Source organism: Microtus oregoni, unplaced genomic scaffold (genome assembly GCF_018167655.1).
Source record: "Microtus oregoni isolate MIOR12 unplaced genomic scaffold, Mior012 000049F_ref0000343, whole genome shotgun sequence".
In the NCBI taxonomy this organism is placed as follows: Eukaryota; Metazoa; Chordata; class Mammalia; order Rodentia; family Cricetidae; genus Microtus; species Microtus oregoni.
The window spans coordinates 2,101,113-2,121,512 of NW_024543223.1; the positions used below are offsets into that span (position 1 = coordinate 2,101,113).

Below are 20,400 nucleotides of genomic sequence, written 5' to 3' on the forward strand. Positions count from 1 at the left end.
TTCCACATGTGTGCACCTGGACACATGCTCCTGCACACACAGGCACACGCCAAGTACATGCACGACACAAACAAAGAAGTAAATACTGCACGGCCGCACAAACAAACAAAAGAACTTTGAACGTTTTCTGCCTGACCTGGGTGTCGTTCATCTGTGGTACAACCTAGTGATCCTAGATGAATTCAGATTCCAGGGTAATTTAGCTGAGACCAGTCAACTTGGAGCAGGATGAAAACCTACAGCCCGCATTTATCCCTGGCCAAACCTGACCTTTTCAGTCATTCGCTCTTCTTTTCTTCTTACTTATTTTTACTGAAAATGGTCTCACATAGCCCAGTGGGGCCCGACTGTTTATAACAAAAGGTGACATTGAACTTTTATTTTCATCTTGTGTGCATGTGTGTGTATGCCATGTGTGTGGGCTCTCACAGAATCAGCTCCCCTGAAGCTGGAGTCGCAGGTTGTGAGTCACCTGACATGGCTTTTAGGAGACGAACCTGGGTCCCCTGGAAAGCAATCACACTCTAAACTGCTAAAGCCATCTCTCCAGCCCAATGGCATTGAATTCTCGATTCTCCTGTTTCCAAGTGCTGGGATTACAGATGGATCAACTCTTCTCCACTCACTCACTCACTCACTCACTCATTCACTCACTCACTCACTCATTCATTCATCAAACATACTCCTGCACCTGCTGGGCACCAGGCCCTATTCTGGGTTCTTATCTTTAAGGTCTGAAAGACTAGTGAGCTTTTGGCTTGTTTTTGGTTTCGGCTTTTTGAGAGAAGTCTCCCTGTACACCCAAAAGAGGCCTGACTTTGAATTCGTACTATAGTTCAGGATAGCCCCCAAACTCTCAGCAAGTCTCCTGTGATGGTCTCCTTGGTTTTGGGGTGATAATATGTGTCCCCCTCCTACTGTGAACTCCTCCCTAGTTTGCCTCCCCCATGTGCCCCACTGGTTCAGGTTGGTGGGATCGCTGGGTTAACCCACTGAACGGCAGGACCTCCTCAGTTCCTGCACCGACCCTGACAAGGGCCTTTCAGATCCACAGCCAGTGAGTGAGTGTTAGAGAGAGGCTGAGATTGGACTCGTGGGGACATCTGAGGGCAATGAGATAACTGCAGAAGAGGAGGGGCTGGCTCTGGCTTTGAAAGAGAGAAGACTCCAGTGGCTGGAGCCCGACTGTCTGGTTTTGGTTTGAGAAGAATAAGCCAGATGGGGATGAGGTGGAGGAGGGGGAGCTGGCCCAAGGCTTAAAAATGGGGCAAGAGTGGGGGCCAAGCCAAGTCCTGAGCTAATCAGGAAGTCAGGAAAACAACTGGGCAGGGACTCTGGTGTCCCTGAGTCCTTTAAAGAGGCTGCTGACCTCTGAACCACCAGTCCCTATAAACCTGCAGGTGTGCCTGTGGCCCTCCCTGGAGGAAGGGTGGGTCTGGCTCACTGTCTGGAGGGTGGAGCAGACAGAGGGTCTCTTCCAGCATCCTGGAGGGATTAGGGCCAGGCTGCTAGGTGCTTATATTACCCAAGGATGTTCCAGCATCAGCAGACAGCTTGAAGTTTTCCTAGAGCTTGGCCACTTAGCCCTGGCCACCTTCAATATGGGAAGTGGGTGCCTGTGCCTTTAAATTCTCAGCAGGTTGAAATGGCTGATGACATCACTGGTTCCCGGGAGCTGAGGAGCTGGAGTCAGAACCCTAGGGAGCCAGGCTGCACTGCCGGGGGCTGCAGACATGGAGGGCCAGAGCAGCAGTGGTAGTGCCAGGCCAGGTACCAGAACTGGCCTGGGACCCTTGCCTGTGCCCCATGGGGTTTTGCAAGCTGGGGCACCCTCAAAGGTAAGAGCCCCCAAACCCTAGCTCCCATTCCTGATCCCTGGTCTCACACTCCCCCACCACACACACACACTCTGCGGGCACTCTGGTGCCCCTGGCTAAGTGGTTAAGAGACTGGTACTTTTCTGTGCCCACCAAGCAGGTGCTGGACAAAAAAGGTCACCCTGTAGGGGCAGTGGTGGGGTGCCCGTAGAGAAATAGAATCAGCCACGGCCCAGAGCCCCCCAGAAGCACTCTGGATGGTTGTCAGGGGACCCAGATATTCTCCAGCTTTGCTGTGTGACCTTGGGCAAGTTGCTGGTCCTCTCTGAGCCCATGCAAAATGAGGGGGTTTGTGTCTGAAGACTAGAATTGTGACATCTGTGATGTCTAAGTTGTGAGTGCTGGAGGCGGTATGGTGGTTGGGGGGAGGGGGCACACAGTGGGACACTTGGAGCCCAAGGGGAGTATCCAAACTGCAGCCTCAAAGAGTGAGTTCCAGGAGGAGGCAGAGTTTCAGGTTCTCTGAACCGAGAAGGACGCGGACAGAGACTGGGACGGAGCAGGATGGGGCCACCCTGGGGTGAATGCGGACCTTCTGTCCTCCCTGGCAAAGGACAGTTTTCCTGGCCTCTGGAGACTGAGAACATCATAGCGGTACTGACGAGGCAGGGGGCCTACTGTCCTTGTCCATCTGTCGGGTGTAAAGGGTCCCTACTTGCCTGTCCTCACAGGTGGGGAGAGGACAGGCAGGATAAGGGGGCACAGCCTGGGCATGGAGAGGCGAGAGGCGTGGCAGCAGACCACACTCCCTGGGATACCTGGCCAAGGGTGGACTCACTCTCCAGTACTCAGGGACTTCCAGGAAGTGCTAGGCTAAAGGTGACAGGCTGCTCACCCTGTGGTGGGGACCCTTCCCAGGGTCCCTTTGCCTGAAATCACAGAGCCAGGGTGGGAATGCATATGACAGGCTCAGCTGCCAGCTCTTCACACTGCACAGAGCACTGGGAAGGGATCAGCACAGGCAGGGCTGTGACCAAGGGGTCACCTAAGGGCTACTGGCACTGTGGAGGGAGGAAAAGGCACTCAGCAGGGTGGACCCTGTGTCCCCAAACCCACACGGACAGACTTGGAGTATCGTCAGCAACCCTCGGTAAGGGAAGCTGTAGTGGCTACAGTGGTAGCTGCCCTAGAAGCTGGTCAGGATAGAGGAAGACTAGGAGAGCCCTCAGATTCAGAAGCATGCTCTTCTTGGTCCATTCTGGGTCTCTCTCAGTCTTTTAAAGTTTAATATGGAAACATGGCTTTGTATCCCGTGTCTTCTGAGAGAGAAACTGACCTAGAGCAGAATGGGTTGGAGTGCAATAGCAGGGGAGAATTTCCTTGGAATGAGCCTCTGTTCTTAGCTGTATGGGTCTGCTGGGGTCTACGTGGGATCTGCTGTTCTTAGCTGTATGGGTCTGCCGGGGTCTCTATGGGATCTGCTGTTCTTAGCTATATGGGTCTGCTGGGATCTCCAAGGGATCCACTGTTCTTAGCTATATGGGTCTGCTGGGGTCTCTATGGGATCCGCTGTTCTTAGCTGTGTGGTTCTGCTGGGGTCTCCATGAGATCTGCTGTTCTTAGCTGTATGGGTCTGCCGGGGTCTCTATGGGATCTGCTGTTCTTGGCTATATGGGTCTGCTGGGGTCTCCATGGGATCCGCTGTGCTTGGCTGTATGGATCTGCCGGGGTCTCTATGGGATCCGCTGTGCTTGGCTGTATGGGTCTGCCGGGGTCTCCAAGGGATCCACTGTGCTTGGCTGTATGGGTCTGCCGGGGTCTCCATGGGATCCGCTGTGCTTGGCTGTATGGGTCTGCCGGGGTCTCCATGGGATCCGCTGTGCTTGGCTGTATGGGTCTGCCGGGGTCTCTATGGAAATGGAGACTCAAGCCCTTGGTAAAATTCACCCTGAGTCATTGATTTGTCCTCCACAAGGTGAACTCAAGTTTTCAGCTTTCAGCAAAGTACACAGGCCCAGTAACCTCGGAACCAAGGTTGGCTATGGCACCTGTGGGACCACGGGCAGCTGTGTTACCTCCCTCCGAGGGACCAAGGCCAGCTTTAGCATCTTCCCGACTTTCCACTCCTGGAGAACAGAAAAGACCTCCATCCCACCGCACCTCCAACCTGGCTTCAACATCTGTGGGCCAGCTGGTGGTGTCTGCCTCTGCAGGACCAAAGCCTCCAGCAGCCTCCTCAGTCTCCATCCTGGCTCCAAAGTCTTTAGGGCAGCTAGTAATATCGGCCTCTGCTGTGCCAAGGCCTCCTCCAGCTACCCTGGGGCCCATCCTTTCTCCAACTTCCAAGGACCAGAAGCAGTTATCACCCACTTCTGTGGGACCTAAGCCAGCTCTGGCAGCCTCAGGCCTGAGCCTGGCCCTGGCCTCTCAGGAGCAGCCCCTGCAATCACCCTCCAGTCCTTCCCCAGTGCCCAGTCCTACTCTGTCGCCCTCTCAGGGGCAGACCCTGGTTCCAGCACCTATGACATCGGCCCCAGCCCCAGCTTCTGAGAGACAGTTGCCAGCTAAACAAAAAGATGCCGTAGTACCCAGGCCCATTCCCCCTCCAGAGGGGTGTCTCCAGACTCCAGCTCAGGCAGCTGTTCTTGCCACCTCTCCACCAAGGGCCCAAGCTTCCTCAGACCCCCGACTTTCCCCCTCCTTCCGTGCCCGACCAGAGGCTCCACGCCACAGCCCCGAGGATCCAGTCCTACCGCCGCCACTACAGACCCTGCCCTTGGAAGTGAACCCAGGCCTTCCAGAGCCGGGCACCCGCTCCCCTGGACTTCTGTCCCCTACCTTTCGACCAGGAACTCATTCAAACCAGACTGTGCCCCCACCTCTGCCCAAGCCACCTCGGTCTCCCAGCCGCTCCCCTAGTCGTTCTCCCAACCGCTCTCCCTGTGCACCCCCAGCCCCTGAGACAGCTCTCCCAAGACCTGGCACCCAGAATGCAGTGCCTGGCAGGTCCCCGAGCCCTAACCCACAGGCACAAGAAAGCCCAGCCTCCACCACCACCTCACCATCTTCCTCTTGGTCAGCTCAGCCTACCTGCAAGAGTGACCCTGGATTCCGGTGAGGCATTTTCTCTCATGGAAAGTTACTGGGTCTTGAGAGCAGAGACGGGCCATTCTTCCAGGGGGGGGATGATGTATTTTCACTCAGTTCACCTCCCTAAGTATTTATCCTGGTGCGGGGCAGTGCTGCTGGGCCCACTTGGTTGCCCTAGAAGATATTGTATCTTCCTAGAGGACTTGCTTTTCCTTCAGTTTATCTCCCCAGGAAGGTAGCTAGGGATGCTAGGTCGACTCTGCGTCTTTTCTAAGGGCCCTTACATCTTTACCTGCCTCGTTTTAACTCCCCAGAGAGAGTCCCGTGAGAGAGGAAGGGAGGGTGGGGAAATGGTGCCCAGCAGTAAACTCCACCATGCCCCTGCCTCTAGGATCACTGTGGTTACATGGAACGTGGGGACTGCCATGCCCCCTGACGATGTCACATCTCTTCTTCACCTGGGCGGTGGCCATGACAGTGATGGTGCAGATATGATTGCCATAGGGTGAGGAGTCATGTGGGTGTGTCCCTTCCTAAGCATTTCTGCCTCCTGGACACCCACCCTTAGAAGGAATTTCTAAAACAGCCCCTCCAATCTGATGGTTGGTCCCTTCCCCCTTGCCTCCCAGGTTGCAAGAAGTCAATTCCATGATCAACAAGCGTCTCAAGGATGCGCTCTTCACCGACCAGTGGAGCGAGCTCTTCATGGATGCACTGGGGCCCTTCAACTTCGTGCTGGTGAGGACGCTAACACCCTCGTGGGAAGCAGGGATGCTTCCGGTTTCCTGCTCCCATCTCTAAGGGCTCTCTTCAGGGACTCTATGGCTGGGCCTTTGAATCCGAGAGAGGGGGGAGCAGGAAACAGAGGCAGAGGCTGGGGGAGAGCTGTATGTGGAGTGCCCCCAACAGGCCTCCCCCTGCAGGTGAGCACCGTGAGGATGCAGGGTGTCATCCTTCTGCTGTTTGCCAAGTACTACCATCTGCCCTTCCTGCGGGACGTGCAGACGGACTGTACACGGACTGGCCTGGGCGGCTACTGGGTGAGCATGGGAGCCGGCTTGAGTGTGGCCTGCGAGACTCCTGCCTCACACTTGCATCCCTCACCCTGAGGCGTACCCCAGCCCAAGCACCACCTATCGCTTGGCCCATTTCTTTAGACTGTGTCCCCTCTCTGCCCCTTCCCTGTACCATCGCGCTGTTTCTTTCCTTAGACCCCACCCCTAGCTCTGATGCCCAGCCCAGGCCAGGCCCATGACCTGTCAAAACTCGCCCCTAGGGTAACAAGGGCGGAGTAAGCGTGCGCCTAGCAGCCTTCGGGCATATGCTGTGCTTCTTAAACTGCCACTTGCCGGCGCACATGGACAAGGCAGAGCAGCGCAAGGATAACTTCCAGACTATCCTTAGCCTCCAGCAGTTCCAGGGACCGGGTGCACACGGCATCCTGGACCACGAGTAAGTGGGTTTGCAGAGTGTTGGCTGGATGGATGCGGAAAGGTGGGCCTATTGACTGTGAGGGACCCACTCATACTACCTGTAGGGAAATGGAGGCAGATAGCAGGTTGGTGGGAAGGGGTGGGTCCTGCAAGGTGGAACTTTGCTAAGGGACACTTTCTTGCTGAGGGTCCTAACCTAATTTCTCTAGACCCTCTTACTCCTCCGTCTCCATTCCTGGGCTGACTGAAGGCTCTGGCAGGCCCCGCCCATTGGGACCTCAAAAGGTACCAGTGCTGTGGGGTTGGATAGGTGCCAGGAAGGACCTAGATTGAGCCTTCGCACCCCATGGACCCACTAATCCCCATTCCTACCCCGGAGCAGCCTCGTATTCTGGTTTGGGGACCTGAACTTCCGCATTGAGAGTTATGACCTACACTTTGTCAAGTTTGCCATAGACAGCAACCAGCTCCATCAGCTCTGGGAAAAGGATCAGGTAAGAACCCTATTCTCCCTCCTTCAACCCTGAACTCAACCAACAGCTCAGGTTTCTGCCCCCATCCTCATCTGCCCCATCCCATGTCTGAATGCTGCAAGGCCCAAGTTGTTTGTTTTCTGCTTTTCTGGACCCCACAGCTCAACATGGCCAAGAGCACTTGGCCCATCCTGAAAGGTTTCCAGGAAGGGCCCCTTAACTTTGCTCCCACCTTCAAGTTTGATGTGGGTACCAACAAATATGATACCAGGTAAGCCAAGAGATGGGGTGGGATGAGGGAAAGGGAGCCTGTGAGAATCAGGGCAGAAGATAAGCCTGGGACTGTGCTTTGACCCCAGCCCCACCCCAGCCCCTGAAACTCAAGTAACCTTTCCTACACAGTGCCAAGAAGCGGAAGCCAGCCTGGACAGACCGTATTCTGTGGAAGGTCAAGGCTCCAAGTGGAGGTCCCAGCCCCTCAGGACGAGAGAGTCACAGGCTCCAGGTGACCCAGCACAGCTACCGCAGCCACATGGAATACACTGTCAGTGACCACAAGCCCGTTGCTGCCCAGTTCATCCTGCAAGTGAGTCCTGGCCACATCCTCAGCTCGTGACATACCTTGGCCCCTTGGCCCAACTGAGAATCCCCTATTATTTTTTTTTTTTAGCCATCCTCTATCTATCTAGCAGTCTTTTTCATCTGTCCTTAACAACATCCATTCTTTCAAACCAAGAGGACGAGGACATGGGGCTATAATCTCCATTTTCAGATAAGATCATGGCACCCTCCCTTGCCCAGGACCACACAGTAGTAAGAGGAAATGAAAGTATTTGCTGTTTGATTGCAGAGCTCGTATCTATAACTGACTTCCTTCTTCCAAGAAATGTTTAGGGCAACAAGTTAAAATTTGAATGTGGAAACAGGAGAATCAAGAGTTCAGGACCAGCCTTAGATACATAGAGAATTTGAGGCCAGTCTGTGGTATATGAGACCCTGTCTCAAAAAACAAAAAAACAACAACAACAACAAAAAAAAAACAACCCACATGTATAATCAGAGCAGCAAAGTCAAAATGTGTGCTCAAAGCCCAGGTGATTTTCATTTATTGTTAATTTATTAAATGATCATCGTCTTATCATATGGCAGGCATTATGAAATGGGCAGTGATGAAGAAGAGAGAGAGGAAAAAAATGCAAAGTCAGGCTGTAGATACACCAGTTGGCAGACTACCTGCCTAGCATGTACAAGGCCCCCAGCTCTATCCCTGCACCAAACTCAGTGCCACGGTCTAAACATCTACAGATATACCGATAGAAATATTTTGAGGAGGGCTGGAGAGATGGCTCAGTGGTTAAGAGCATTGCCTGCTCTTCCAAAGGTCCTGAGTTCAATTCCCGGCAACCACATGGTGGCTCACAACCATCTGTAATGAGGTCTGGTGCCCTCTTCTGGCAGGCAGACATACACACAGACAGAATATTGTATACATAACAAATAAATAAATAAATATTTAAAAAAAATATTTTGAGGAAATATGTGTCCAGGGGGACTAGAGAGATGGCTCAGCTGTTAAGAGAATTTAACTGATCTTGCAGAGGACCCAGGTTCAGTTTCCAGCACACGAATAGGGCAGCTCTCAATCAATCACCTATAACTCGAGATCCAGGAGATCTGATGCCATTAGCTTGTGTGGACACCCCCACAGGGCACATACCCACCTTACCTCCCCATACAAACATGCACAAAATTTTAAAAGAATATTGTTTTAAAACATGTGCCTATATTGAATATATGTAGACTCTTGTCATTTTCCTTAAACAGTACGGAGTAACAACTACCTTCATATCATCTGCATTATATTGTACTGTATTCTATTATATTGTATGTTATGTAAGTGTAAGTAATCTAGGAAGAATTGAAAGTGCACAGAGGGCTGTACCAGGTACACGTACATGCTATAAACTGTTGTACAGAGGCACACCAGCATCCCTGGCTTTCAGTGTCTACGAGGGAAACCAAACACACTCAGACGCTCAGGGGGGACTTTATTGGGTTAGAGCTGCAGTTTCTAGTCGCCAAAGTGAAAGAGGGGAGCTCTAGACTCTTAGAAACTGGAAGATGATGTCATCTAACTCCATGATTGACTTTGGGGTAACCTCAGGCTCCTACTGAGATGGCCGTGAGCCTCAAGTCACATAAAGGTTCAGTGAAGGAAGCAAAACTGGATAGATTCCATGTTTCCTACCTGGAAACCTAAGCTGTGTTTTCTGGATTTCTTGGTCTGATAAGAAGGAGCCCTGCAGGCCAAAGAATGTTTCCCATGGTAACTTTGTCATGTAATCAGTCAGTGGGACTTAAGCCAATACTTCAACTGCAGATGGAGATTGGCCCAAGCCTGGTCTCACGTGAACTCTGGGACAGGGACAGGGTGGGAGCTTTTGCTATTGTCATTTTTAGATTGCTTCTTACTTTGTATTAGGCTTCTTCAAGCTCATGAGCTCCTACCTCAGATCCCCTAGTGTTAGGGTTACAGATATGTGCCACCTCACCCCAGCCCTTAGTCAGGGACCTCACCTTGAGACTCAGCACTTTTGCCACACTACCCGCTCCTTCCTGTGGTGGATGGGGGTGGGGAAGTTACCTGAGGCTTGAATTCACTCAGTGGTAGGGCATTTCCCTAACATGGGCAAGGCACCAGGTACAATCCCAGTGCTGCAAAAAGAACTAAAAGAAAATAACTTTTTGAAAAGTTAGCATAAATTGGGACTGGTGGCCTACACCTGTAATTCCAGGATTCAGGATACAGAAGCAGGTGGATCAAGAGTTCAAGGCCAGGAGCCAGGTATTGGTGGAGCACGCCTTTAAACCCAGCATTCGAGAGGCTGAGACAAGCAGATCTTTGAGTTCGAGGCCAGCCTGGTCTACAGAATGAATTCCAGGACAGGCTCCAAAGCTACACAGAGAAGCCATGTCTTGAAAAATATTTTAAAAAAAGAAAAGAAAAAGAAAGAAAGAAGGAAAGAAAGAAAGAGTTCAAGGTTAGCCTGTGCGACACATAGTAAGATCTTGGATTAAACAACAATAAAAATTACCCATTGAGCCAAGCATGGTGGCAAATTTCTCTAATTACAGTATTTTGGAGGCTGGGGCAGAAGAATTTCAAGTCCAAGGCCAGTCTAAGTTATTCAGTGAGTTTCAGGAGTCCCTGGTGCACAGAGACTCTGTCTCAGAAACAAAGCCCAGAGTTACTACCACACACCTACTTTGTGTTAGGCTGTGCGTGGACACTTAGCACGCACCATCCCTAATGTCTTAGGCCCTGGAAGGTTGGGAGAAACCGAGTCTATTTATTTACTTTATGCTCTTCGTTTATGTTATGTGTTTTGACTGTGTGTGTTTCTGTGAACTGGTACCTGTGGAGGCCAAAGGAGCCATTAGATCCTTTGAAACTAGATGGCTGTGAGCTGCCATGTGGGTGCTGGGAATTGAAGCCAGGTCCTCTGGAAGAACAGACAGTGTGCTCTTAAACACTGAGCCATCTACCTTTCCAGCCCCTTGCTTTAATAAATTTCATTCATTTATGTGCACAGGTGTGCACTCCCTGGAAGAGGTCAGAGGACAACTTTTGGGAGTTCGTGCTCTCTTCCCAAATGTGGATTCCAGGGATTAAACTCAAGTCAGACTGAGGACCAAGACTCCCACTGAGCCATCTCTCTGGCCTTGTGTTTTGATTGATTGGGAATTTCTTTGTTTCTTTGTTCTTGTCTTTTTAAAACAGAGTCCCTTGTAGTCTGGTCTGGCCTCCAACCAAGGACCATCCTAGGATCTGATCCTCCAGCCTCCACCTAAGAATTAGGGTTATAGACTCGGACCACCGTGCCTCTGCAGGGATTTTGACCTTGGAAAGCCTTGGCTCACATTTCAACCTGCCCTTCTGTTAGGAACCTGGGACAGGAAAGGAATGCACTGGTTTCTTCTGGAACAGCTAGGCTCTGAAGCTGAGGGAGGGAAACCTGAAACCAGATCAACAGGGACCAGACAAAGGCCTGGGGCTGGCACCACCTGAGCTGGCTCCTAGGGACACAGGTGGCCAGTCCTCTGGCTGCTGGCCACTGCAGAAACTCCACCTAGTCAGGTGACTCTCTGGTTGTCCTGGCTGGTCCCGGGGGGAAAACACTCATGTTTATACTTTGTCTTCCTGGACTGATGACAGGCAGTTATTAGTGGGCCCTTCATAGTAAGATTCAGATGGGGGAAACCGAGTTTGGAGTGGCTAGGGTCTTGTCTGAGGTCACACAGCAGTTTGGTGACAGAGCTAGAAAACGCACTGAGGTCTGGGCTCTTGTTGGCTCCAGGGAACCACGCTTATCCTGGGATCTCAAATACCCCAGGGCTTTGTCTATCTCCCTTGCTAGCCTTTAGGTAGATTATTTAGTGAGCACCTAAGCAGTTTGAGGAAAATGTTACCAATTGCATTTCAGGGAAGGCAGGGAATCAGCAGTACAATCCCCGGTCTAAAACAAGAGCTTGAGCACTGGAGAGATGGCTCAGCGAATAAAAGCATTCACTGGCTGCTCTTCCAGAGGAACCAGATTCAACTCCCAGAACTCACATGGCAGCTCACAACCATCTGTAACTCCAGGTCCAGACACCAGACACACACAGTACACGGACACATATGCAAGCCAAAAAAACTCATACAGATAATTTTTTTTTTTTAGAAGTTAAAACTAGACAAGAGCCTCTGAGTTTATAGATCAGGCCCTGCCTTTCAGAAAAGACTAGGAAGTAACCCTCTGTCTAAGCCGGCAATGACTGAGCAGAGGCCAAATCTAAGACTGGCTGTCTTCAGAGCTCCGTTCTGCTCACTTCCTAAGAAAGCTAAGGGTAAAAGGAGGCCCGAAATGGAGGCAGGAACTTTGCTTGTTTGGGTTTGGTTTGGATTTTTACCAGGTTTTCGGAACAGTTTTTCACTATAAGCCCATTCTGGTCTAGGACTTGCTGTGTTACCCAGGTAGTCCTCAAATTATAAATCCTCCTGCCTCGGCCTCCAGTAAGACTGTTGTTACAAACACGGGTCACTACCCAAGAGCCCTAGGTAATGTGAGATGTTAAAGGGCATCTTCTGACATTGTCCCCTGTCCCTGCCTTGCTTGGGCAGTTTGCCTTCAGGGATGACGTGCCTTTGGTACGGCTGGAGGTAGCCGACGAGTGGGCCCGGCCAGAGCAAGCTGTGGTGCGGTACCGCATGGAAACAGTGTTCGCCCGGAGCTCCTGGGACTGGATTGGCTTGTACCGGGTGAGACGGGCAAGAGTCTGGGACTCTCAGGGAGGAGGGCTACCCCCACCCCAGTATCACTGGCTTGTCCTGTGTTTGACTCTCTGCTGGGAAGCTGCAGCATTAGGGTGTCCCAACCCTGGTTCCTCTTTGCCTAGGTGGGTTTCCGCCACTGCAAGGACTACGTGGCTTATGTCTGGGCCAAACACGAAGAAGTAGATGGAAATGTCTACCAGGTACTTAGAAGGAGAAGAGGGTTGGAAGAAGGTCCCCATCGCCCTGGGGACACAAGGGTTCTTTCTGCCTGGGGGAGGGGGTCCTGAGGCTACCCCTTGGCCCCAGCTTGGGCCTCTACCCCTGTGCCCACCAGGTGACCTTCAGTGAGGAATCACTGCCCAAGGGCCATGGAGACTTCATCCTGGGTTACTATAGCCACCACCACAGCATCCTTATTGGTGTCACTGAACCCTTTCAGGTAAATAGATCAGACTCTAGGGCCAAAGCGCATCAAGAAGTCCCAGTCAAATGTCCCATCTTCTGGGTTCTGCTCTGGGACTCCGAGACCAGTAGCCCTACCGCTCTGGGTCTGCCAACTTGGAGGGAGGAAGTGGGCAGGCTAGCAGGTGGGATTGCGGCAGTGGCTGGTGTCCTCTGCAGATCTCGCTGCCTACCTCAGAATCGGCCAGCAGCAGCACAGACAGCTCCGGCACCAGCTCGGAGGGTGAGGATGACAGCACTCTGGAGCTGCTCGCACCCAAGTCCCGCAGTCCCAGCCCTGGCAAGTCCAAGAGACACCGTAGCCGCAGCCCTGGCCTAGCCCGCTTCCCTAGTCTCGCTCTCCGCCCTTCATCCCGTGAACGCCGTGGTGGCAGCCGGAGCCCCTCACCCCAGAGTCGCCAGCTGCCTCGGGTGGCCCCTGACAGGAGTCACAGTAGTGGCAGCCGAGGTAGTAGTGAGGAGGGGCCCTCTGGGCTCCCTGGCCCATGGGCCTTCCCACCTGCTGTGCCTCGAAGCCTGGGCCTGCTTCCAGCCCTGCGCCTGGAGACCGTAGACCCTGGTGGTGGAGGCTCCTGGAGACCTGACCGGGAGGCCCCTGACCCTAACAGCCTATCGCCCAGTCCCCAGGGCCGACTGGGCCTAGAGGAAGGGGGCTTGGGGCCCTGACGTGGGCAGAAGGGCCTGGACAGCCTCACTCTGCCTCTCTCTTCCACAAACCTGCCTGCCTCTCTCTTGCTGCTGCTCCAGCGGTCTGTCCACCACACCTGCCACTCTGTGTTGGCCAGGAGTGGCCATCTGGAGCTCCCCAAACTCAGTCCTGGCACCACCTAAACTGTGACAATCAGCAAAGCCTCGCCTGGGCCCCCATCTGGGATGAGGGGGAAAACTCTGGCAGGTGTTTCCATCTGGGAGGTCATCCATTAGGAATAAAACTCTCCAGCTTCGCTCCTGGCTCCTTCCTGACTTGTGAGAAGTTTGCAGATGAGGGTGGGAGGAGTTATAGATGTGAGGAGTGATAAAGCTAACATATATTAGGCACCAGCTGTATATGGAAACATGTCATCTCCTTTAATCTCCCATTTAATCTTAGACTCATTTCACAGATGGGCAAACTGAAGCCTCCAAGAGGACCCCTCAGGGTTTCAAGAGCAGATAGCAAAGCTCAGTCTGGCTATGCACTAGAAGAAGAGAATGTTTACTGGTTGTACATGTGTTTATTAATTCAGTTACTCCTCAGCAGCCCTGTGAAGTAGTTCATGTTTACGGCTCCCTTTTTCAGGCTGGGGGTGTAACTTAGTTGATTGCATGCTTGCCTAGCAACCCTGAGTTGAAGGGTTGAAGCCCTGGGTTCCATTCCCAGTACCACATAAAACTTGGCGTGACGACTTACTCCTGTAATCCCAGTCCTTGGGGGTAGAGGAGAGTGGACCAGAAGTCCAAGGCTATACTCATGCACATAGCAGAAGCCAGCCTGGGCTACAGTTAAACCCTGGCTCAGACAAAAAACAAAACCAAAACAACAAACAAGTACAAAAAAAGAAACACCTCCTTTTTTCAGAGGAGGAAACGAAGGTCGAGCAGGAGGAGGGAGGTCCCTAACTCCGCAAGGGCACAGAAGAGATTTCAGTTTAGAGTTAGAGCAGAAAGATTAGCTCAGGCTAGGAAGGGCTATTAAAAGACGGGGGTCTCTGGTGAGGAGAGCAGGGAGCATGCTCCCCGTGCTGGGTTCAGATCTGGGTGTTTCCGCTGTATCCCTGTTTTCCCACCTGCAGCTCTAGGCCTCAGAGCCAGGTGCTGAGGCTCCCGGATGCAGGGCCCGGTACACGTCAGTTTTGCAGCAGGGACAGTCAGGTCCTACTTCTGGTACCTCTGCCATCAGTCACTCCCCGTTTCCACCTGTGCATGAAGTTTCCCGGCAAGGTCGAAATCCAAGGCTTCAGAAGGCACCTCCTCAATAGCACGCACAGGCACAGGGGGTTGTGTCACCAGCTGCAGGTCACCCAGTGCAGCAGATGTGGCCCAGCGTCTATCCTCCTATTGTCCCATCAAGCCCTCCTATTGTCCATGTGAGTCATGCTGCTCCTCGAAGAAGAGGCCGAGTCTCTCAGAACATAGCAAAGCCAGAAGGAGGTCCAGGCTGCTGCACCTGAGGTCATGAGCTCTGGAATGTCTTCTGTCCACCCACTCTCCAGATTGCACGGGTTAGTTGTAGACACTGGCTGTAGAATGACCGGGAGGTCCCTGAAGGCTCCAGAGGCTGTGCCACAGTCCCATCTGCACCTTTACCCCAGAAACGGAGACGTTTCCGCTGAAGCCTCTGCAGGTGCTGCGCTGACACCTTGATGGCCCTGTGGTCTCTGGAGCAGCTGTGGGGAGAGCAAGGGTCAAAACCAGCAGAATTCCATCCTACAAGGCCCAGAGAGGAGCAGGTGTGAGGCCAGAGTCACCAGCAAGGCAGAGAGGGCATGGCTATACCCAGATGAGGCAGAATTAACCTAGGCTAGTAACCAGAGGCTTAGGTTCCATACGGAATGGTTGTAGAAACCTGAGCCAGTAATTGAGCCTCAGTTTCCCTATCTCTGTATCAAGCAGGTCTTGAGCTATGCTCAGCACATCTGCTATTTTCTTGTCTCCTGAAATCTTTTTGTTTGTTTGTTTGTTTGTTTGTTTGTGCATCCTAGACTGGCCTTAAAATTGCTGCCTAACCCGGCTGGGCCTCAGAGTACTTTATCCTGCCTCATCTTCCCAAGTCCTGGGACTCCAGGCACGTACCCCACACCTGCCTTTCCTATAGCATTCTACAGACGAGAAAGTGGTAGACAGTTGGCAAGCTACATCAGCTTGTCAAAGACAAACGAGGATTAAATCACAGAGCCCAGGCACATACATCCCCCAGCCACCCCAGCCTGCTGCAAAGCTGGGCCCAGGGCAGCATGGAGTTCAGAGTCCCCGCACCCTTTTCCAGGCCCCTCGTCCCAGGCACACAACTGGTCTCTATATAGGCAAACCCAGCCCTTGGCGAAGACCCCCACTCCTCCTGGCTCTGCCATCACTCACCCTTTGCCTTCAGCACAGTCGATTTGGGGGGCCAGCTTGAAGCAGGTGGTTCCCAGGAGCTCCCAAACCTTGCTGGTGCTGGCAGGGGGGCTGTGGAGCCTCAGGGCGTGTGCCAGACTGAAGGTAGATGCAGGTTCAGGCCATGCCAGAGCCTTGCCAGGTACCCCTGCACAGTCCTGGCAGCAGGCAGCCCACCCCCAAGTCCACCCAGCAGGCCTCACCGGCGGGTGCAATTGCAATGGAAAAGAGGCGTTTGGGCACTGTTGAGAAGGTGGAACTTGGTTTCCTGGGGCTTGATCTGGTGTTTGCACTGGTCCAGGTGTTGAAGCCTTCGACAGACTCGGTGGGCACCTGGGGACAGATGTGGTCATTAAGAAAGCCTGGCCCACCAGGGAGCCCACCCGTGCCTGCCACCATTCAGGAGATACACCAGCACATATGCTTAGTTACATGGTCCTTTTTTGTCTCTGCCCCTATAGTCACAAAACGTCACTCACATAGAATGAACCACACCCCACACCCCTTGCCCAGTCACTGTTTGGAGATCCCAGATAAGGCTTCCTAGACATAGAGACTACAAAGATGAGTCTGAGAGGGGGGGGGGTGCTTCCGACAGGAAAGAGCATGCATCAAAGCCTAGCAGTGAGAGCTGGTTCTGAGGGCTTCAGTTGTTTCTTCTCGGCTTGAGCATGGAACCTGGGGCCATGCATGTTGTAGACAAATGCTTCGCCACCAGCTTCATCCAGCCGGGTACATCTCACCCTTGCAGTTGGCATTTGGGTACAGTCAGAGTTTATAGGGCTTAAGGGTTCTGAGTGCTGAGATTCCATTAGCTAATATTGGGAGAGGTGAGGGACTCAACAGGATGTGGTGTGGCCCCACTTTTAAAACATGGAACCCCCTGGCTATCCAGATGTGATGAGAAAAGTTGGGGTGCCTGGGAGGTGTTTAGAGCAAGAAAAGAAGTAATTCCTGCATTTGCACACAGAAGCAAGAACACCCACTCACCCCACCCCCTGAAAGTTTGGTTTTTAACTCACCTTGAAGTTTTGGGCCCTTGTGATAGCCTGGATGGGGGACTCCTGACTGAGCTCTGGGAACCACATCAGGCCTGGAGGCAACAGCAGGGGTCTGGAGGGTTGTGGTGGTGGTTGTGCTTTGGTGCTCTACTTGTGTCTGCTGTAGGCGCCTCTTCTGGGGGAGTTTGCTGGGAGCTGGACTCCGGGGGCTGGGTGAGGCAGGTGAGGTAGCTGCAGCCTCCCAGGAGGCATTATAGTAGGTCCCGGGCTGGAGGTGAGCGAGGGGCACTGAGCCATACGCCTTGCACCTGAAGGGAACAATTCAAGGCAATTGATGACCCAGATTCCTGTTCACAAAGGCCCCAGAGTCATCTCTACAGAGGCTAAATTTCTGCCAGTCCCATCTGCCATCCCACTGGGTTATGGGATAAACCCCAGAAGGGTCCAAACCCCTGACCCTGCCCAAAGGAAAGGACAAACTCTGCAATGCACGGTTTCTAGAGGACAGACAGACCTCCTTCCCTCCCTGGTCTTGGAGCCCAACTTGCCCTGCTGGCTATGCAAGGACTCAAGTAGGCAGCCACGCACCCACCCCACCAGTGCCACGCCCCACGCACCCGCCCCAACAGTGCACACCACACGAACGCCCCCCCGCCAGTGCCACACCACACGTACCAGCCCCGCCAGTGCCACGCCACACGCACCCACCCCGCCAGTGCCACGTTCCACATACCCGCCCCACCAGTGCCACTCCACACAGGCCTCCTGCTCCTTCAGCACAAAGCATGGGATCTCCAGCACATTGAAGAAAGCCATGCCCATGATGTCAGAGATGGAGTCACGCTGGCTCCTCAGGCATTGCTGAAACCTGCCCCCAGAACCAGAATTCAGGTCCCGGGACCCCAGAGAGCCTCCTGGCACATTCTTCAGCCCACCCTATAGATGATCATTCATTTTCTGGGGCCTCAGTTTTGCCCATCTGCACTGAAGGTGGTCGGGAGAGGAAAGGGGCCCTGCTTCTGATCTTTAGAATACTCTGGATTTCTAGTGCTGATACCCAAGACTGGGTAACTCTGCTCTGCCCCCTGAGCCCCGGGCCCTCTCTGCCTGCTGCCAACCTGGCATCACAGTCGCAGTGAGAGATGGTGTGGAATCGGAAGTTTCGGATGCCATAGTTAAACTGCAAGGGTGAGATGGTTTGTGGGCATTGGTCGTGTTCCCTGCAGCAGAGGTCAGGGCCGTGGAACATACCTGCATGGAGAGAAGAGGCAACAGGCTAGAGCAGGGCCCTGGATACCGTGCACCAGTTATGCCGACCTGGCCATAGTAGTTAGAATTTGCCCAATTGTCATCCCAGCCCACGGTGGCCTCAGGACAGTTGGTCTCTGGATACACAACACCCATAGCGCCAACATATTCTGAGAAGACCATCCAGGCTCGCAACCTCCTTTGCCTCCCCCATGCCAGGAAGCTCACACTCCAGCATGTGGATGTGTCTTCCTCGGAAGTCACTAGAGCTGACTCACAGAGTTCTCAAGCTCACACCCAAATAAAGCTCCAAGTTATGAAGGTGTGTGTAATGGAATGACGGGCAGGAGGGGTGCAACATTTTCTCTGGTACCGCAAGGCTCTGGGTGGCCTACTCAGGTCAAGTTCCCCACCAGCTCCCCTTGCAGACACACACCAACAACCACAGCCCCAGCAATAGCATCCTTCATGGGTGTTCCCCAGGAGCTAAGCTCACAGCAGTCCTGAAGGGGAAGTGGCCCTTTATCTTATAGATAAGAAACTTGAAGCTACAAGAAGTGCCAGTTTGAATGTGCTGAGCGGCAATCTGAACCCAGATCTGAGGGGCTTTTTCCACTGAAGTACCTCATGGGTAGAGGCTGTTTAGAACAGCAGAAGTAGGATCCTCCCCAACCTGCCTCCTCCCTCAGAAGGTGATTCACAGGACTCTGGGTTTGAGTAAGACCCATCCATGACATCACTTATGTGTCCCATGAAGAACTACTCATGCTCACCCCCCATTTTACAGATTAAAAAAAAAAAGTTGAGGTTCAAAGTACCTAAGTCACTTCTCTAAAGACAGCCCCCTCCCCACATACACACCCCCATGGCTCACCCAGTTCTGAGGAGTTCTCTGCAGAGTTCCCAACTCCACACCACAGCGTGCCAGGAATGGTCCAGCCTCTCCTCCTTCTAATGTGCCCGCTGTCAGGTGCTCCACTCTGCCCTGAGGCTCGCTTCTCCCTGGCTCCTGTAGGGCTATCCTGAGACCCCTGACAGGCCTCCCACTGGCTCTGCAGGGTGGCCAGGGCTCTCTGCAGCTCAGGTCCAGGTGTGTGGGTGAAGGAGTGCCTCCAGGGCTCACGTGTACAGAGGACCCCGAAAGCTCTGAAGAGCTCAGAGTCATCCTGCCTGATACATACCTTCAGCCTGTAGTGCGCATCCCAGAGGGCCTGGAATAGTGCCAGGCCTTGGGCATCTTTGCCCAAGAAGCTCAGAGAACCCAGAGGGTTACCAGGGATGGGCTTGGCCAAGTAGCAGGAGGTACTGTCCCAGTGAAGGGTAAGGGAGCCCCCTGGAGCAACCCCTAGAAAAGCCAGCATCCCCAGAAGGACCCCCTGAACCCCCATTCTGTCCTAGGCCAGCCTGCTCAGACAAAGCCCCCTGGATGCTTGCCTTTGGCTACCCACGAGGCAGCTGCTGAGTCTGGATCAGAAGGGATGTCAGCAGGCCCTGGGTGTCAGTCGGACCAATGAATGGAGCTGAAGGAGGAGGAGAAAGGCAGGAGCATGGGGTGATCTTGGGCTTGTAACCGAATCCACCGGCTGGGCAGGCTTCTGATTGGCTGAGAAGTGCATTGCTGGGCCCACGCCTCCACTCTCCCTGCCCTCAGTGCTGTCCAGTCACCTGCCCCAGGCCAGCCTGTAAAGATGCGACTGTGGGAGCCAAAGCCTTGGGCTGTGAGGGTGGGGGGTGGAGGAAAGAAGCCAAGGAGGAGCTGTGTATCCTGTGGAGTAAGAAGAGAGTGCAGGGACCCCCAAAACCTGTCGTTGTCCTCCTAACCCAGTTGTGGCTGCCGCACCCAAGTCTACAAAATTGGCAAGAGGCCATGTACCTCACTCATCCAGGGCGGGTAAAAGAGGTGAGGACAGGCTGGGACTCTGGGGCCCACCCTGGGAGTTCCCAAGTCTTTCTGGGTCCTGGCTCTCAAAAAGACTGTTAGTATACTCCAAAGAAAGTGCCCAGACCCCTGGGACCCCTGAGACCTCCAGGACCCCTGGGACTTTAAGCACACATCTGGTCCAACACCTGATAGTGGGGATCCACAGCCAGAGGAAGACCTGAAAACAACGTGGAGCAGAGATGGCACTGGGGGATTAGAGAAACAGGGTCCCCTGGATAAGCAGAAAATGGCTCAGAAGGCCAGGTCTGCATGCCTTTAATTCTAGGAACATGGTCACCTGAGGACTCAGAAGGTATCATATGTCCCCCAGGAGACACGGGACTCTCTATTAGGGACAGGGTTATACTCAGCATTGTTTCTTTTGTCCCCAAGCTGATGTGTCATTCAGCTTCCAACCATCTGGGGAAGCTGGCACTTACACCCATTATATAGATGAAGAAACTGAACTCAGCTGGATGTAGTGGCACACACCTTTAATCCCAGCCCTTGAGAGGCAGAGGTAGGTGGATCTCTGAGTTTGGGGCCTGCCTGGTCTACATAGT

The 20,400-nt window shown here is 53.2% G+C and overlaps 2 protein-coding genes across 3 annotated transcripts; one reads left to right on the forward strand and one right to left on the reverse strand.

Annotated features, from left to right (window-relative positions):
- Positions 1 to 1,452: 1,452 nt before the first annotated feature.
- On the forward strand, positions 1,453 to 13,536 carry LOC121436581 (phosphatidylinositol 4,5-bisphosphate 5-phosphatase A). 2 transcript variants are annotated; one of them, XR_005972709.1, is made up of 13 exons: positions 1,453 to 1,838; positions 3,793 to 4,931; positions 5,299 to 5,412; positions 5,537 to 5,645; positions 5,831 to 5,947; positions 6,184 to 6,359; positions 6,723 to 6,834; positions 6,975 to 7,084; positions 7,216 to 7,399; positions 11,978 to 12,115; positions 12,253 to 12,330; positions 12,437 to 12,569; positions 12,752 to 12,892. XR_005972709.1 is itself a non-coding variant. In XM_041636599.1 (13 exons), the coding sequence occupies exons 1-13, from the start codon at positions 1,734 to 1,736 to the stop codon at positions 13,256 to 13,258; spliced, it is 2,994 nt and encodes a 997-aa protein (XP_041492533.1). In that variant the 5' UTR covers positions 1,456 to 1,733; the 3' UTR covers positions 13,259 to 13,536. The 2 variants fall into 2 exon arrangements, 1 of the variants encoding a protein (XP_041492533.1); XM_041636599.1 differs by having other exon boundaries at positions 1,456 to 1,838; positions 12,465 to 12,569; positions 12,752 to 13,536.
- A 365-nt stretch (positions 13,537 to 13,901) lies between these two features.
- On the reverse strand, positions 13,902 to 19,304 carry LOC121436575 (group 3 secretory phospholipase A2-like). Its single transcript, XM_041636587.1, has 7 exons — positions 18,791 to 19,304; positions 17,787 to 17,919; positions 17,402 to 17,536; positions 16,690 to 16,976; positions 15,871 to 16,000; positions 15,650 to 15,766; positions 13,902 to 14,958 (listed from the first exon to the last, which is right to left on the reverse strand). Exons 1-7 carry the CDS (start codon positions 19,302 to 19,304, stop codon positions 14,745 to 14,747), a joined length of 1,530 nt encoding a protein of 509 aa, XP_041492521.1. The 3' UTR covers positions 13,902 to 14,744.
- Positions 19,305 to 20,400: the final 1,096 nt, after the last annotated feature.

What these genes read in the sequence shown, in the direction of transcription:
- LOC121436575 (XM_041636587.1), bottom strand. Translation starts at nt 19,304, where the DNA reads ATGGGGGTTCAGGGGGTCCTTCTGGGGATGCTGGCTTTTCTAGGGGTT. An exon ending in GAGTGGCACTGGTGGGGCGG is followed by an intron (nt 16,977 to 17,401) that starts GTATGTGGAACG and finishes TGTTCCCTTCAG; the next exon opens with GTGCAAGGCGTATGGCTCAG. An exon ending in GACTGTGCTGAAGGCAAAGG is followed by an intron (nt 14,959 to 15,649) that starts GTGAGTGATGGC and finishes CTCTCCCCACAG; the next exon opens with CTGCTCCAGAGACCACAGGG.
- LOC121436581 (XM_041636599.1), top strand. Translation starts at nt 1,734, where the DNA reads ATGGAGGGCCAGAGCAGCAGTGGTAGTGCCAGGCCAGGTACCAGAACT. An exon ending in AAGAGTGACCCTGGATTCCG is followed by an intron (nt 4,932 to 5,298) that starts GTGAGGCATTTT and finishes CCCTGCCTCTAG; the next exon opens with GATCACTGTGGTTACATGGA. An exon ending in GGCCCTTCAACTTCGTGCTG is followed by an intron (nt 5,646 to 5,830) that starts GTGAGGACGCTA and finishes CTCCCCCTGCAG; the next exon opens with GTGAGCACCGTGAGGATGCA.